General features: G+C 42.9%; 2 protein-coding genes across 3 annotated transcripts in view; both read right to left on the bottom strand.

Moving 5' to 3' along the window:
• The window catches only part of LOC136056028 (vesicle-associated membrane protein 2-like), a 149,828-nt gene that overhangs the window by 30,496 nt on the left and 102,158 nt on the right, over positions 1 to 17,174 (bottom strand). The window contains exon 2 of one of the 2 annotated variants that reach the window (XM_065747985.1): positions 4,311 to 4,399. In XM_065747985.1, coding sequence (XP_065604057.1) covers positions 4,311 to 4,312 — 2 coding nt within the window. In that variant the 5' untranslated portion in view covers positions 4,313 to 4,399. Of the gene's footprint in view, positions 1 to 4,310; positions 4,526 to 17,174 lie in introns of those variants that run through there. The other variant, XM_065747984.1, reaches the window with a different exon arrangement.
• PIK3CB (phosphatidylinositol-4,5-bisphosphate 3-kinase catalytic subunit beta) overlaps positions 15,576 to 17,174 on the bottom strand; it is a 45,440-nt gene continuing 43,841 nt past the window's right edge. Inside the window, exon 23 of the mRNA XM_065748530.1 lies at positions 15,576 to 17,092. Within this exon, the coding sequence (XP_065604602.1) occupies positions 16,955 to 17,092 (138 nt within the window). The 3' untranslated portion in view covers positions 15,576 to 16,954. The remainder of the gene's footprint in view (positions 17,093 to 17,174) is intronic.

Genomic DNA, 17,174 nt, shown 5'->3' on the forward strand with positions numbered 1-17,174 from the left:
GTTAAAAAACCCACCTTGCAATCATTTGATGACTGCTCAGTGGATAAGGGAAATGAATTTAGAGGGGTCAAGTCCAGACAGAGAAAAAGCAATTGCATCATTAAAAACACCATCATAGTTAATTCCTGGTAATGGCTACGAGTAATGACAGTAGACAGTACTGAATGACGCAGGTGAGAGGATATTCTCTCTGTAAAGTCGTAATTGCCTAAGATGAGCTGTGCAGTCAATTTGTACTTATTTGAGACAGTCTGTACTGCCCCTTCCAGGGCACACCATAAACATTTTGCTAAAGCTGTCACAGAATCTTCCATGCATCCTGCATCCTCTGAAGGGCAGTGGGAGGAAGGGAAAAAGCACACTTAATACCAAGCTCTTCTCTTGAACTATGCCAGTTCCTCCTGGGAGCAGTACATACCTGCGTACACAAACATGGATTTGCCTGGTGCTCTACAGCCTAAATATCCATTTTTTCAGCAAGATCTTAATTGAGTAAATAGCATTTAAAAAGGGGAAAAGCTCCTCTGGCAGACTAGTTCAGCTAATACAACCACTTTAAGTATCCTATAAACTAATCTGCTGCTGGAACTATCTATACAAACTACCTGCAGGTCAACTCAAACATATTTCAAGGAAAGGGATCACTGAATTAAATAAATTTGGCTCCCATTAGCCTATTTTCAAGTGAAACATATTAACATTCCTCTACTTGCCAGAGATCATTTCCAATTGTCTCCGTTCCGGTATTTATTTCATCATGGAGGCCCTCAAGACAACATTCAGTTTGATTTTCACACTTTCAATCACTCATCATCCAAATATCTGAAAAATCTGTAACTAGTTTGGGCCACCCTTATTTCAAAGTGCAAGTGCACACACCAGGAACAATGCCTAACGTGAGCTGGAAGCATTTATTTCTACTGCTGCACACGAAGAAGAGCCCTGCATGAATCAATACTACCAGACCCCCAAACCATCAGCCCTTTGACTTACTGTACAAAGAAATACGCATCTGAAAATACCAAAAACAATCTAGCTTCTCTGATTCTGAGGCACCTGACCATAAGATGCAAACGCCTGAGAGTACCAGGGACTAAAATCTTCCTGCCACCATGGGAGCTCTTTTGGAAAGCATTTATAGGGAAACACAGATGTTTACCAGCACAGAAGAGCTGCAGCACTTAAAAACTGCATCCCATCTATAAATTTCCTAGGGTAAACACTGGGCACACTCACTTCTGCAACCCACTAAAATCCTAACGCAGTGGATTGGGATCGCCAAGAGAGCTGCACGGAATTGGTTTGGCTCTGCTGATCAGTATGAAGGAGTGGCATGGTAGGGAGATTTTGCTGAGTTTCATAAAATTGCATCCACAGGAGGAGGGCTAAGTACCACACTCCTAGCAGAGGAGATAGCTATGCCACTCCTTTCAGAAAAACTGAACAGAAATTCTACCTGAACGCTTTCATTACAATTGGTGGGACCATTTTAATCCCAGCTGCCCCCTCTAGGATCTTCTCCTTGCTGCTCCAAAGCAGGCAGAATTTTATTCATTTTATTTATTTTAACAAGCCCTAACTGCTGCCCTAGGAATGAGATCCAGTGATGCAAACCTGCCCTGGGGGAAGCCAGGTGCTTTGATTTGCTGCTTGTCTCGCAAAAATAGTACCCTGAAATAGGGCACATTTATGTTGGATTAATGCAATCAGAGGCACCCTGCTGTCTGGTCACTGACCTATCTGTAAACAGCAGATGACACGATGCCATAAGCTGCTATTAGATGTAATTACCTACTGAGATGTGACCACTGTAAAAGAAGCAAAAACATGTACTTCACCTGCTGCTGTTAGTTTTCTTTCCAGAGCTAAACAATGGCTACAAGCACCTCAGATCTGAGCACCATTTTTGACTACTTATCTCTCTTCACTGCTCTTCATATCTCTTCCAAGTAGAATTTTGTCCTCTCCCTTACATCTGGAACAACCCTCCCAGCTGCACTGGGCAAGGTCCAACTCTTCTTTATTCTTATTGTAGATCCCTTTTACATCCCCCTTCTTTCATTTGACCTTTTTATGCCACAAATTTCTCTCCTCTGCCTCCACCAAAGAGAAAGATGCCTGTTAGCTGAATGTATTTCACTTGCCCTGGATTCTGTCTACTGCTACAGAGACCATGGACAGATTCTCACGGTGCAGGTCTGCTGGAGTGCACAGTCACGAGCCACAGAGAAAGTGGTGAACACTGTTCACTGAATACCAATGTAAGAGTCCATCGGAGTGAAACTGATACTACTAGCTCAAAACCAATAGGAAGCAGCTTTCACAGCCTTGCTGCTGGACACTGCAGATGGAGCAACTGGACACCTTCATGAAAGAGCAACAGCAAAACCTACTGAGAATCATGAAATACAAAGAATCTCCCTCTGGTTCAGAAGCTCAATGAGCCTGAAGTCCCTGAAAACTGGGAGTGTACTCTGGCAGTGCAGCTGTATACACACAACCCAGCGAAAGAGTTCTGTACTGAGAGCTGAGTTGGAAGGGCCCTTTAAAGGCCAACTGGTCCAACTCCCCTGCGATGAACATGGAAATCTACAGCTCCACCAGCTGCTCAGAGCCCCAACAGCCTGACCTCGGGTGTCTCCAGGAACAGAGCACTCACCACCTCACTGGGCAACCTGCTCCAGTGCCTCACCACCCTCACTGTAAAAAGCTTCTGATGCTACTTCACATCAAAAGAAGACACAGCATCCTACCTCAAATGTGCATCCATACACACATGCAAGAAATGTGTCCATGTCTGCAACGTCCTATAGGAGTAACCTATAGGACCAGCAGAGGCAACCTCTACTAATTGCCACTAGCAGTTAGCATTTATAGTCCTGTGAACTACAGCAGTAGCTGCTACTACAAGTTGGTATCTCATACACATTTATCTCTCTTATTTATCACTAACTCGAGTTACTGGGATGTGACATTCATGCAGATGTTCCAAAAATGGGAAAAAAAAAGTCTTTATTACAATACCTGGCAATGGAACAGAAACCAACCGACACTGCCAATGATGAGCAGCTTAATTGTTTTGGCTTTCATTCAGTTATCAAACTGAAAGCCTATATTGTCTAAACAGACAAAAACTGCTTTCTCTTTTTCATCTCACTCCTGTTGATGCGAGTCCCCTACAGAAGGACAACCAAGTTCTACTAGCATCGTTTCACTTTTTCTGCTTTTACTTACAAATCTAAATACCCCAAGACTCAAACATACATAGGTTAAGAGAGACATTATCCAACTTATTGCTTCCTGCTGGAACAGTTTCAATTGTGTAACGCCACGACAGCAAGCTCTTGTATTCATCACTGAGGAACAGCTCACATACAAACAAAAGTATTTGACGTCATCATCTGCCTCTCGATACAAACACAACTAGGCAACAGAAGCTACCAATGAACCCGCTTTTTGCCAGATCAAGTTCAGTGTTTACATCAAGGATTTTCTTTGAATAGCTGCTTTCTGACTTCCAAAGAGCACCCTGCTTGGAAAACATTTTAGGCAACGTGGATAAAAGCTTACTGCCTAAGATAGCATTCTGGGAGAAGCCAACGTTGCAGAATGCGTTTGCAGACTCAAGGCTGTTTCCACTTCTGCTCTTCTGTGAGTCAGCTGAGCCCAAGTTCTCCCACCATCACCATCCAAGCCCACATTTTTGGCCCCATGCACATTCTCTTTTCTGCTGTGCAGCACTCCCTGTGACTGTTTTGGATGTCTTCTCCAGCCGTCCCTTACGAGTGACTGCGAACGGGCCATGAATTGAGATGAGTAAAATCGTGCATCAAGACTCCCGATTTTTTTTTTGTGAATGAACACGGTTCCGATCGATTTCTACTTAACTGAGCACAATTCTGATTTCAGAATTGGCTTCGGGGCTTCCATCGCTGCGTGGCAGAAAGCCACGCTCTCCTTATCGCTGAACCGAAAGATTTGGAAGAGATTTAAAGGAATACAAACGAAGCAACAAACCCTGCTGCCAGGGGGCTCGTGGGCGCGGTGCGGCTGAGCGGATCAGCCACACACGGCTGGAGAGCGTTTCATTAAACGGCGAAAATAAACACGGCTCGGCAGCGCTCAGTGACTCAGACTGTTCCACAGCCCCACACCTGTTGAGGATCCCGGCCCGGCATCTCCGCTATTCGTCCGGCTCCCCGCTGCCGGCCAGCCGCTCGCACAGCAGGGACAGCCCATCCCCAGCCCCGGTGCACCCACGCGGGCTGCGGCGGCTCCCGTACCCACACACACCGCCCCGCAGCACTCACATCGCTCCCGGCCGCCGCTGCCTCCGCTCCCGCAAAGATGGCTTTCCGGCCCCGCTCCGGCTGCCCGCGGTCTCTCAGCGTTGTAGGCACTGTTGCCGAGAGAGGAGGGCTAGGCACCAGCTACTGAGCATGCCTGTGCCTCACATCACGGAGAAGGACGTCGGCACGGAGGTGCCCCCTCCCCAGCTCGCGGCAGGAGGTGGAAAGTCCTGGAGTGACTCATGGAAACGCGGCCGCTCCGCCCGCACCGCCGCGATCTGCGGGGTGATGCGGGGCTGGGCTCGCTCCGGCAGCAGGTGCGGGGGGGACGGCCTTTGTGTCACCTTTCTTCCTCCTTCCCCTTCGCTCTGCGCTGTCGTGAGTACTTGTGAATAAAAAGCAGTTCTCGGGGTTATAACTGCTACCCATAGCGTACAGGAAAACCTGAAGCTGCTGGACCGACCAGCGTTTTCTTACCGGGATCTCCAAAGTGAAAAATATCAGCTGCCAAGCCCATGTGCTCCTGACTTCTTGCAGCCTTTGCCTCCCAATCAACCAAGGTCAGGGCAGCCACTCTCCACTTCGAATCTCCTTCATTAAAATGAACATTTCCTCAGCTCCCTCACACGACCAAACTTCCTTTGAAGCAGATTGAGCTCCTGTGTGCTTGAACCAAAGCCATACCCGACATAAAGCCAAAGAGGACGAAAGCTCTTTAAAAGAAGTGGGAACTTAACCTTGCTGCCTCCACTGGTTGCTTGTTCCCTTTTACATGTAGAAGGGAGCTCCACCACACTGCAAACTTTCCACTGATTTCAGTGAGAGCTATCGTGAGCCTTTAGAAAGAGGCAAAGATTCAAGTAAGGTAAGGGCTAACCTAGAAAGCACTGAGGAGCTCTCGTACATATATAGAGCCCAGTTTTTGAGGTGCCTGCTGGGAATAAAGTACAACATCATCATCAAATGAAACCTGTGTTCTCTGCATGTTTGAAGCCAAGAGCAAGATGACATGTTCCTCAACAGTCAAAGGCTGAGGTAGAAGGGCAAAGCATCAGAGTCAGTTCCCAAGCTCTGTATCAATAAGTTGAATGTTTTTTGGGGGGAGAAGGAAAATAACTGGGGAATATGAGAACACCCACAGCAGCAGTACACAGCCCAGGTATTAGGATGGTCACCTGTTTCCTAAGTCCAAGTCCAAGTGACTAGTTTCATTCCAGCCCTTGAATTCACAGAATCACAGAGTTGTAGGGGTTGGAAGGGACCACTAGAGACACTGAGTCCAACCCCCTGCCAAAGCAGCTCCCTAGCCCAGGTTGCACAGGTAGGAGTGCAGGTGGGTCCTGAATGTCTCATTTTCTTTTTTTTTTTTAACACAGAAAACTCTCATTTGGACTATTCCTTCTTCCACAAGTAGTTTCACATGAAATAGGCTGCAGAAAGAGGGTTGTGCTCGGGGCAGAGACTACTGAGTAAGATCATTTCCAATAAAAACACTATCTGAGTAACAGAAGTGGTTGGAGAGGTGAGCTTAAGTCTAAAGAGCAACACTCCCACCTTCTAGGGCACAAAGCTGTTATGCTCATGCATTTATGACAACCAGGGCTGGGCGGCCATCACCTCCATAACTATGCAAATGCTGACCTCATTCTCAGATTGCACATACTTATTGCCAGGAGAAAAGAATGGGGCCTCATGAAGAGATACACAATTAGGTGGGAAAAATTTACTCAGCCACTGTTTCGTGGTTGAGCTAGTATATTTTGAGTGTTTTTTTTTAAATTTTCTACTAGAATTAATCTGATCCACAGCTGATACAAGCACGCAACTTAATTTATGTCAGATTATCCAGGGCACACGAGCATAAAAGTAAAATGGCACAGAGAGATTGTCTGCTTTAGCAGAAGGTGTGTCAGTGCAGGGAGAATGCCTCTAACCTTGCTAACCCTGCACCAGCAGAGTGAGCTTGATGTAGATCAGTGTGCCACATCCCATGCCACAGCACGGATCTCCTCCTTTAGATGAGAGCCCTTAAAACCAAATGAGGTACATCACTGTACCATGGCATTACTTGCAAATGAAGAAATTCCCACTAACAAAGGCAGCACCATTCCACCCCAAGCAGGACTGTGATCCTGAAGACGATCCACAGCTAAGATGGAGGTTGTTTCCTTTCAGCCCTACGTCCCCTTGAAAGGGACCACAGCACAGCTTGGTGGTGATGGCTGCCAAAGCCTTCAGTGTCTGAGGAGATGCAGAGACACCCTGTGGTGGCAGAAAGAACACGGTCAGAACTCAAATTTTACTCAACACAGAACTGGATCAGAAAAGCTGCATCCTGGGGACACAGAAATCTTTCCCAAGTTGCTATCGTACCATTTCCCTCTGCTATCTCCCTGTTTCTCCCTTCCTGTTTGGCACCCTTTGCCCTGCATGTTTGCCTGACAGTTTCTTCCACAAAGTTTACCTCTTGCTCTGTTCTTTGTCTCAGGATCTGACGTCTGGCTCCAGCCTGCTGCGTGCTGCTGTGACTGGAAGGGTAGCTGTGGAGATGCTCCGTTTCTGGAAAAGAAGTTTTCTACATCCTGCCAGACCTGGGTAGGGAAAATTGTCAGTATTGTTTGTACCTTGCTTTTCTTTACCCCAACCGTAATTCATAGTCTGTTCTGAAATCATATAAACATGGCAGCAGTTACAGAGACACCGCTGTGCTGCTCCAGATGCCCAGGAATGAAAGCAGTACAACTGTGGATCAAGTTTTGACATCCAGTTTAGCAGATCCTGGACCTTGCTTTTAAGATACAGCATACAGAGGTAACACAGAGGTTCCTGAAGTGCCTGAAGTGTTGTACACTGTCTTCTGTTGTTTTACCTGAAGGAAAATGACTGTCTCCCAGATCTTCAAGCAGGATTCCTGTTTTAAAGAGCCACTGAGATACTTAGTTAAAGAACCAGCCACGTAAAGAGGTCAATCTCAGGGCTGGCAGTGATAACATTATTACTGGTTACCTCAGCTAACAAATCCAAAACTCGCTATTGCAGAAGCTAAAAATATGAAAGTTGTGGCAATTAATCAGTACATCGAAGGCAGCAGTAGTCAAGTTTCACAAGATATAAGCCAGGAAGAAAAGCTAAACAAAGAAATTATTCATCAAAATTCTGGGTATTCCAATCTTCTGACATAGCAACACATTTAAATAAAGTATAGAAGGAATTCCACCTACATCATTAACATTGCATTAGATAGACAGCTAAATAACTGCCTCTTTAAAGGAGCGAAATTAAATACTATTCAATACGTTGTTATTATTGACTTTATTGGCTTTAGAAAAGATCCCTCCTGTGTATCTTCTATTCTTTGTCACCAATTTTCATACACTAACACCTGTACTTTCACTGTTACATTTTCTTCTATCTTTTAGACAAGAGGAATTAGTACTGAAAGATCCTGCAGCAAAAAGCCTTTGAAGCTCACTTCTTAGAGGTAAGACAGATTCCTGCCTCCCCAGCAGCTGCTTTTTATGAGCCTAAAATTGCTGTGTTCTGCAAGGCTCCACCTCAGCACCACTGTATGCCTCGTACAGGTCTTGAACTTGTAGATTATTTTGATACGAATCAAAAATGGAATTCTTTAATTACAAAGGGGCTAGTTTTCCTTCATTCACAACTTCATTCATCAATAACTGCCACTTTCCTTGTACAGCTCAATGAACAGATTTTAGTTTATTTCATGAAAATATTCTCTGCCATTTCTGAAGAAGCAACAGCTCCAAGTTATCTTGGTTTTGTTAAAAGCTGGAGGTCTTGTTACCAAGCACGACAGCAAGATGTATTGCTTTTTGCTCATTCTAGGAATTCATGTTTTTCTTGTAAATATGTCAAGATACGTTCTTGGAAAAAAAATTGCAACAATGATAAACAGTTTTAGGGCCCGATCTTGTAAAGCACCGGCACACTGAGCCCCTATTTTCTGTGTTTAGCCTACTATGAAAACTAGTTATGGAGAACTGTATTAAAAATCAGGTTTCAGTGCATAGTTGGGAGCAAGGAATGGAAGGGAAACAAGGTAAAATCAGAAAAGTATGCAGTTGAAAATGGTTGGTTTTGGATTTGATCCTACAAAGTTTGCATGTCTTGTTTTAGAGGAAGATCCATGGAGATTTATGGGAAATATTAAATACCATGTAGAAATGGACAAGCACTTCCAGTCATTGGGAGGGGGTGGACAGTACCCTCCAAGGCAAGCAACCAAAAGTTAATGCAATTACTAAGTATCAAATGTAGAGCAGAGAGACTAATTTGATCAGTGAGGCTAAAGGGATAATTCTTGGAGACAAAGCAATGCAATGCGGAAATGCAGACTAATCAACTGCATCATCAAAAGAAAGAGGAAACGATTTCCAAGCCTTAACTAAAATCCCCAGTTGGTTCTTCATCTTTCCAGGGTCCTGGTTTTCACATTGCACTGTTTGTTCCCTCTCACAACATTTGTTTGTCTGCTTCTGTTCCCTGCGCAAAACTGTCTTGTGAGCTCCTGCTTCCTTCATCACTCGAGCCTCCTCCTCCTTTCTTGCTTTTCACCAATGAGCCTAATCATGAAAGAGTGCGCGGAAAGGGAAGCATTTATTGCAGTCAGTGCCCAAGCCTCCTTTCCATAACCATGTGGAATAGCAGTTGAGGAAGAATACCTGGATCTGCCTTGTGGCTGCAGGGCTTTTCGAAGCACACTTGTTCCATCTGATGGAGAGCACCTCTTGCTGACCTCCAGCGAGCCTTCCACACAGCCAGGAGCCTCGCAGGTTTGTAGGCAAACTGATGGATGGTTTGCCAGGTGCGACACAGTCAAGGAGAGACTATTGCAAAAAGCTATTCAGACTTCTGCTTTCGTCTAAGCAGGTGCTGCTGTTACAACAGACAAAATGAGCTGGCAGAAAGGAAAGAAGGAACTTACAGAAGAAAGCACAGGAGATGGGAAACACAACCGTAAAAAGCGGGAACGAATATTTAAGAGAAGATTTTCTGGACTGAGTCTCTTCTCTGGGTCTCCTAGGAATAAACTGTAAGTACATCTGAGATTATATTTTGTATGCTTATTTAAACGAGAAATTTATTTATAAACATTTCCAATGCGCCTCAAAGAGTCAGAAACACCTTTGTATCCTCTGCTGTAGTACCAGTTTCACAAACAAGGAAATCATTAGCAGCTAATTAAACAACTTATCTGACCTGTAGTAAGCCACTCGCAGGCATGTGTATGAATTTAAGGTCTACAAGTTTTGTGTATCTGCATGTTCTTCTTTTAGTCATTTCTCATGCCTCCTCAAGAAAATTTTGGAGGGGCAGTATCCCTGTTTCTTCACACACATCACAGTGCTGCCCAGGGTCCTGTTTTCAGAGAGCAGATTTTGTTGCACTGATTATCTCTAAGCTGCAGAGTGCCACAAACAGCAGCAGTGCTGCAGCACCCAAAAGCAGTGTTCCAATAGCAGTAGAACTTAGCAGCTACAACATCTTCCCTACAATAGTGCCTTAATGCTTGCTGCTTTTCGGAGGAGAGATTAAAGAAAAGACAACTAATGGAAAACCATTCCTTTTATCACCAGAGCAAGCAAGGAGTCGAAAATGTACTTGAGCTTACTGCTCAGTGGTCTGTTAGATTTGTGATAGCTCCATCACGCTCATGGGATTTGAAATTCTCTGCTTGAGTACTTGTGCTTGATGTTACTTTTCCTTAACAGGAGCTCAGCGAAGCGTATGTATCATGATAAAGTCTAGAAGTGACTTTCCTCATCCATTACAAAAGCTATTTTCTATGCAGACCTCCTAAAAAGAGTCTGTCTTTGCTAATGATCATGAAATTACTGTCTTAGCAGGAAGTACATGCAAGTCGCAGCAATTACTCAGCTAACTACATTAAGTCTGACAGTCACAGCAACTGGTTACAAGCTTGATACAAGATTAAAACACACAGGCCCCAAATGGTTCGGGGAGGCAGATTCTTCTTTCCATCAGTCCAACTGCCAAACAGTTGATACCAAGGGCTCTGCTTTGGAATTTATCTTGTTGCACTCATGGGAACTGGACTGGAAAGTGTCAAAGAAAATCCAAGATAGTGAATGAGAGTTGTGAATTTTCTTTTTCTGCTATTTTACTGAAGCATGCATTCTAGAGCCAGGTGTCACCTAAAGCAGTAAAACCATGCTATGCAGGCCTTGATAGTAACCTGAAAGTGACAGATTTTCCCAGCTTTATCTAAAAAAAGCAGTAACATAGCAGCCTTCTCCCATGGAAATCATGTTAATGGAAAGGGGAGTCTTCAGATTTTGCTGGACATTTTTGCAGACATATTGCATGGCAGTGTTTTTAAAGATTCAGGCCGTCGGGGCCTACAGAACTTTCACAGTGGTGTAGCCAAATCAAAAGATCTCTGCTGTTCAGTGCTGGTTTGTGAGCTCTTGTTGGTGAATATAAACCATGACCTTAACCTGCAACAGCACTATTTTGTATAAAACGTGTAACAAAACTGCTTTTCTTCCAGCCCTTCAACCTCTACCCAAAGGCAGTACAAAACAGAGCTTGTCTATGAGCCAGCATAATTATTTTTGCATGCACAAAGAAAAAGAACCTTTTCAACAGTATTTATGGAGTCTGTTTTATCAGGAGCCTTTAATTTAGATGCACATAACTGTAAGAAAATTATCTTCATACATGAGAGCATGTCATAATTACTCACAAGAAAAAGTGAATATTGAACTGAAGAGCCTATCTAGCTGGCTGTCTTGATTTTTTTTTCTTTATTTTATGTTTTTGCTTATATACTGATGGACAGTCCTTGTAATAATTCTATGTTTAAAAAACAAATGGCTTGTCACTGCCATCGTAACACCAGAGCCAGATTTCTCCTTTTTCTATCCACTCCTGTTTTCTGCAGGAGGTCATACGTTGCACCTGCTCGTAGAGTGTCACAGAACCTCAGTAAGGATTCATAAATCAACAGTAATTGCTCCTGCTGGTGTCATTCACTTAGGAAACACATAGGTTAAACTTGTCACCTTTCTTTCCACTGACTGTTCCAGCCCTCAGGGAAGGAGTCAGAGTTTTGAAGACAAGAAGAGATGTTTACACAGGAAAGGTTCCAAAAAGCTGAAGCCAGCACGGGAGGAAATATGTTCTTTAAGGCAACCACATTCTGGAAAAATGTGTCCAAAATGTGAAATCCTCGTCTGCCGAAAATGTGAGACACTGCATTCAGAAAGCAGCTTCATTGCTCACAGCCTGCTCGATCACTATGACAGGGGAGGACATGGCAGCTCTACTACACTGCTTACAAAAAGCCAGAAAGCATGCAGAGGTGATTGAAGAATTAAAGTGTGTGCCTTGTTGATACCTGACTACATCCAAAATGCTGAAGCTTGGGTCCATTTAGGCTGAATCCTTGGTCAGCACAACCTGTGTGCAGCATCAGCAACTGCAGCTATACTGCTGTCCGTACTTGCTATATGTAGCAGATACACAGCCACTCACGTAACCAGTGTAAAGTCTGTAAGCAGGAACTGTGTCTCAGCTTTAAGAACAGGAAATGATTTCAAACAGCTTCAAAGAGTTCTACTTTTCCCCTCAAGGAAGCAAGATTATCACACTGAGCTGCGAAAGAGAAAGCAAGTATTAAATGCAGAACCAGCAATTGTTTGTAACGTGCAGGTATGTTTCAGTGTTACCTGTGGTCTGGAATATTAAACTTATTTTTAAAATACCTGGCATGAGTATGTAATTTAATGGGGGAAGGAGAGCTTCTGAAGGCTATCTCGGCCACAGAAATTGCATTCAACGCCCAACTTACAACCCAACACCTCTCCTTAAAAGAAGTAGTAACTCACAAAGTATTTAAGCCTGTGTATTGCAGCACTGGCATTCAAAGTTTAAGCTTAATAGGAGAACCCACACCTTAAGCTACCTGGAAAGCTTCCCTTCACAGTGCCTGGAAAGGCAAGGATCAGAAAGATGACTAGCTGACATACAATGCTGGGTGGTGGGAGGTGTTAAGGTGTTAATCACTCCTCTTCCTAAATTCATAAGTCAGCAGCCCATCGTGCTCTCTGTCTTCCCCACCTCCCCTCTAAGAGTTGTTCCATCTTTATTTCAATCGATGTTGGGTACAGGGTCTGGAATCCACATTGTTTTCCTTTATCTAGGGAGTGCTGTAACCGTGCTGTCATCCACTCTAATGTTGTTGGCTACTCACCCTGCAGAAAACTGCTTCTATAGGAGAAATTCTTAGCTATGGACCCATGAAAACATCTTTCCCACACTCCTGAGCACTAGTGCTTAGCACCCATCATGATGTGCTAGGAGAAGATTCAATGTAAAGAAACAACTTCAGAAATTAGAATGAGCTGCTCTGGCTGTGCTGTAGAGAGGTCACATCAGTACTTGCTTGATTGCAAAGCTTGGTAGGGTAAATAGGAGCAAACCTCAGGCAGGATTCACCAACAACAAAGCACTCCACTTCCTCGCTTCTCCCTGGACTTCAGTGGACAGAGGCACTCCCAGAAGAAAGAGCTGTAGAATTCCAAGACAAAAAATTAGATCTTACATACATCCTTGCACTACAAAGGGTTGTAATCCCTTGGAAACCATGTTTCCATGGAGCTCGATTGTTGCTTCCACTCATTTGCTTCATAAAAGCCAGATGATGCCTGGCAAATCAGAATTAACCTTTTATGCTTCTCTGTGATGGCTATTAAAATCCTTAAAGTGTGATCCTTCATAGATTTTCCAAGAGTAAGTCATGCAACTACTTAAGGAATATAAATTAATCCCCATCCCACTTCATCAAGCAAACCCATGGAAAACTGCAACATAATCACCTGAGGAAAAGCAAAGTGACAGGCTGAAAGGATAAAGGACTACTCATCACAACAGCATCAAAGAATACCTCATCCAATACCGTAAAACCTGTTAGAACGGGTAATGTAGTTGAGCTTTTAGACAGATGTTCTGGAAATGACACAGCAGATAAGCATCTGAGTGGCAAAAATCAACCCTTGTGGCTTACCAGAGGACAGACAGAGGTGGTACAGTTCCCCATGTAAGCTAACCCAGCTGGAAAGGCATCCACATAACAGTAGCGTGCAAATTCACCTCATTAAAGGAAAAAAAAGTATTCTTGTCTTCTCATTCCACCAACAGTAAATTCTATTTTGCCACAGCATTTGAGGAACAGCAACTAACATGAGCAGGGTGAACAAATTCCCTGGGAAGCACAGGCAGAAGCACATACTGCAGCAGTCATGAAGTCACACTCAAGAACAGCTACAGGGTTTTTATTATGCATTGAGGTAGGATGAGCAGCACCATACTCAGATTTTCTCAGTATCATTAGTTAAGATTACTGCACCCTTCCTGGGTAAGCCACTAGGATCTGCTTCAAATATCTGCTTGCAATTGTGTATTCCTGTGACCACATTCATTCCTTCTGCTCACTCAGGCTTCAGTTAAAAAGCTTCCAGTGCTTCATGGGGAAAAAAAAAAATTCATGGGAAAGTCAGAAAATCCAGATCTGCTGACTCCTCAAGTTCTTGCAGTAACTGAAATTTAGCTGTGCTCCCTAATAAGTGATCCACGTGGGCAACAGGTTATGCATGCTGTTCCCACAGAAGCTGTCACAGAAAGCTTACACATCCACATGATCTAAACAGTTCTCCTATGGAGAGGCAAAGCTAGCTCTCTGAACTGACATGCCAAAAATATGAAAGACCAGCAGTTCCTCTGTTTATTTAAATCCTTCAAGATTTTATCTGTTATGATCTTTCTATGATTGATTTCCAAAGATATTCCAGTTGCAGGAATAATTTCACTACCAACCTCACATCCTGACTATATCCACCAACAGTTAGCAGTGAACAAACATGTCACAAGCAAAAGTTTTGCCATGGAAATAGTGGAGTAGTTAGTGTGGCATTGTGGTCAGGAATAAAATAAAAGACAAGGAAGTGAAATAAATAAAAATACCACTACTTTGAATTTAGCCTGACTCTCATCCAGTGAGCCAGGCCAGAATAAGGCACAAATAATACAAAGCCATATGTAAACTGTTGAGGTCCAGCAGCAATGCAGCACTTCCAACTTGTACATCAGCACCTGGTAAAGCGTGCTACCCATCAAGACAGTTCTGCTCCCTTATCTCTCAGCACTAAAACACCAGGAAAAAAGAAAAGATTTTTAAAAATATTAAAGCTGGAATGCATCATGTGAACACAGGACTTCTGTTTCAGATTTTAAAGCCAGCTGAGACACATGATCATATCAATGCAATGTATTTTGAAGGAATAGTAATAGAAATATTGACTACATGCTTAGAAGATTTAGGATTGAAATCATTCCTAAGAAATAAAACTATGATCTTAGCCTGACATCTTAATTATTGAGAGCCCATACAATTTAATTATCTCATTTCAATAGCTTTGGGAAATTAAAGATGAACACTGGACTGTATTATATTAAATAAATGAATAGGCTCCATCAAAGGAATTCACTAGAATGCTTTTGAATTTGAAGGAAGCAGGGTTCATTTACAAAGTCATTTTCCTGGTGGAAATGTGTATATCAAATTGGAAGTAGGCTTGGAGAGAAGTAAGTAGCATAACATGCAGCCATCTGCACTGAAGGGTATAAACCAGAAGTCACAGCTTATGATTCGTATTTCTGCAGGTGCATCCAACTGCATCCCTTCCCAACTGGGCTGACTTGCTCCCTGTCCCACAAGAAGCCTGTGGTGGAGCACAGAGCTCACCAGCATTGGTAGCTATGGGTGCAATCATACAACCAGGCTCCCTCCTGATATCCACCTTGCTCACCAGCCCCAAGAAGTCAAGATGAATTGGCCAACTGCATCTCAAGTTCTGGGAGAAGATGTGCGTCCCTGCACATGACAGATGTCTGAGTACTCCAAATGTAACACGTCTAGGAATTATTGCTTATACAAATGTACATGCTGTGAATTAGCTGAGGATGAAATTACTTCTTTTAGCCTTGTCAGCCGCAGAGCAGTTTCTTTCTAACACTTCCATCTGCTTCTACAACATAAATAAACAAATAATGACAATGCATTTATTACTTTTACAACCTTCTGGAAGCAGATTAGCCCCAGGATTTCAGGCAAGAGAATAAAACCAGAACCTAAAATGCTATCCTGGCCCCAGATAGGACCCTAACGTTTAGAAGGGCCACGCCAAAAAATCAAAATAAAAAACAAAACAAACAAAAAAACAAAACAAAAAAAATCCACTCTCAACAAAGTAAAACCACCTTTAATTAAATTCCTACATAAAACATTTCTATGTAAAAGAACAATTTAGCCAAAAAGTAAATATTTTTTAATTCTCTTTCAAATGTCAACAAGAATTGAGAGCTACCAGTGTTCTTTGGAGAACAAGCAGTAGTTAAAGGCTATCTTGCTGATGTTCAGAAACAGTATGTTACATCTTTTACCAGCAGTTCCTATTGCACGTCACAAATTTGCTCTCCGTTTAAGCACCTAAAAGCCTGGTACCTCACTAAATAAATTAAAACAAATCCAGTTTCTTCAGCAAACATCTTCAACACAGATATCTTGGTAAAGCGACATTACTGCAAGCTTTTAATAAATACAGAAAAGATTAATGACTTCTCATTGGTGTTCTATGGAATGCTCTTCTCCCATAAATTCTTGTTTTCAAAAAAAAAAATTGGGTTTTTTTGGTATTTATGCTCTAAAAAACACTGTGTGATACGTATGCAAAATGTTCCACCCATGAAACAGCACATTTGCATGGCACAAGTAATCTGATGTGAGAGTTTCAATGAAAGGCTGTGGGGAACTTCTTGTTGAAGCTGAACTAAAAGCATCTCCTGAGGAGTAGAAAAGCCCCAGGAGCTGAATAGGAGATATTATCAAGGTAGTTGGGGTGGGTTCAGACATATTTAAAATTAGCCTTCCCTCTTTCTGAAAGACATCTTTGTGTGCCCTACGTCAGGACAACAAAACCTTGCAACCACAACCATCTGGGTGCTGTGACATTTCAGAGGTCTCTGCCTCCCTCAGCACTCCACAAGAAGCCCTACAAATACCTGGCTACTCTTCTTTTGGCAGCAGTGTAAGACTTTAAGCAGCTCCCTGTAGTACAATGATACTGTGGTTGCTATTTACAGTAGAATTAATGCATATGTGCCAGTATGGCAGAATTCATATGAAAAATATACACGCGGTCATTTTTAGCTAGATTAGAATAAAGAAAAATTTACTCTTCAAGTCCCAATTTTAAAACAAAAAACAGTTCTTTCAGAGGCCTTCAAACCTCCTGAGCATGTTAGAGTACATTACCCTAACGTATAAAACAAATATTTACACCTCCATAAAGTACCAAAGGATATTTTAAAATGCCTAGTAGCTCTCAGCGTGCAAAGTCAGCAGGAACTGATTATCCAGGTTGGTCACTGTTTGTGGAGACAGTCTCGGGATCAGGCATTCAGAAGCAGAGTGCAAAACAATCAGGAATTATTTCAGCCCGTTTCTTTTTGTTGTTGTCTTGTTTTCTTATTTAAAGTAAGTTTTACTGGTCCATACTACAGATCCCATTTAGAAACACTTATCAAGGTAACATTCAGCTTAGTGCAAATCCACAGCTCTTCTAGGATCTGTAATCCTTGCGAACAGTGTGAGCCATCCAGTTCACTTTAGTAGTCCAGCTTTCCCGGAGTGCCTCATCAAACTTCTGCTTAAACTGTTTTAGTGCTTCTTCCTCACTCTTCCCTAAGGCAAGAGAATCCTGGGACAGGGAAACAAAGCGGAACAAAACCACATAAGCATTACTGCACATGTAAAAATCTACAGTGATGTTCTTCACCTCT

The sequence above is a fragment of the Cyrtonyx montezumae genome, unplaced genomic scaffold (genome assembly GCF_038088225.1).
Source record: "Cyrtonyx montezumae isolate F1298 unplaced genomic scaffold, pur_monq_1.0 scaffold_5, whole genome shotgun sequence".
Classification (NCBI taxonomy): domain Eukaryota; kingdom Metazoa; phylum Chordata; class Aves; order Galliformes; family Odontophoridae; genus Cyrtonyx; species Cyrtonyx montezumae.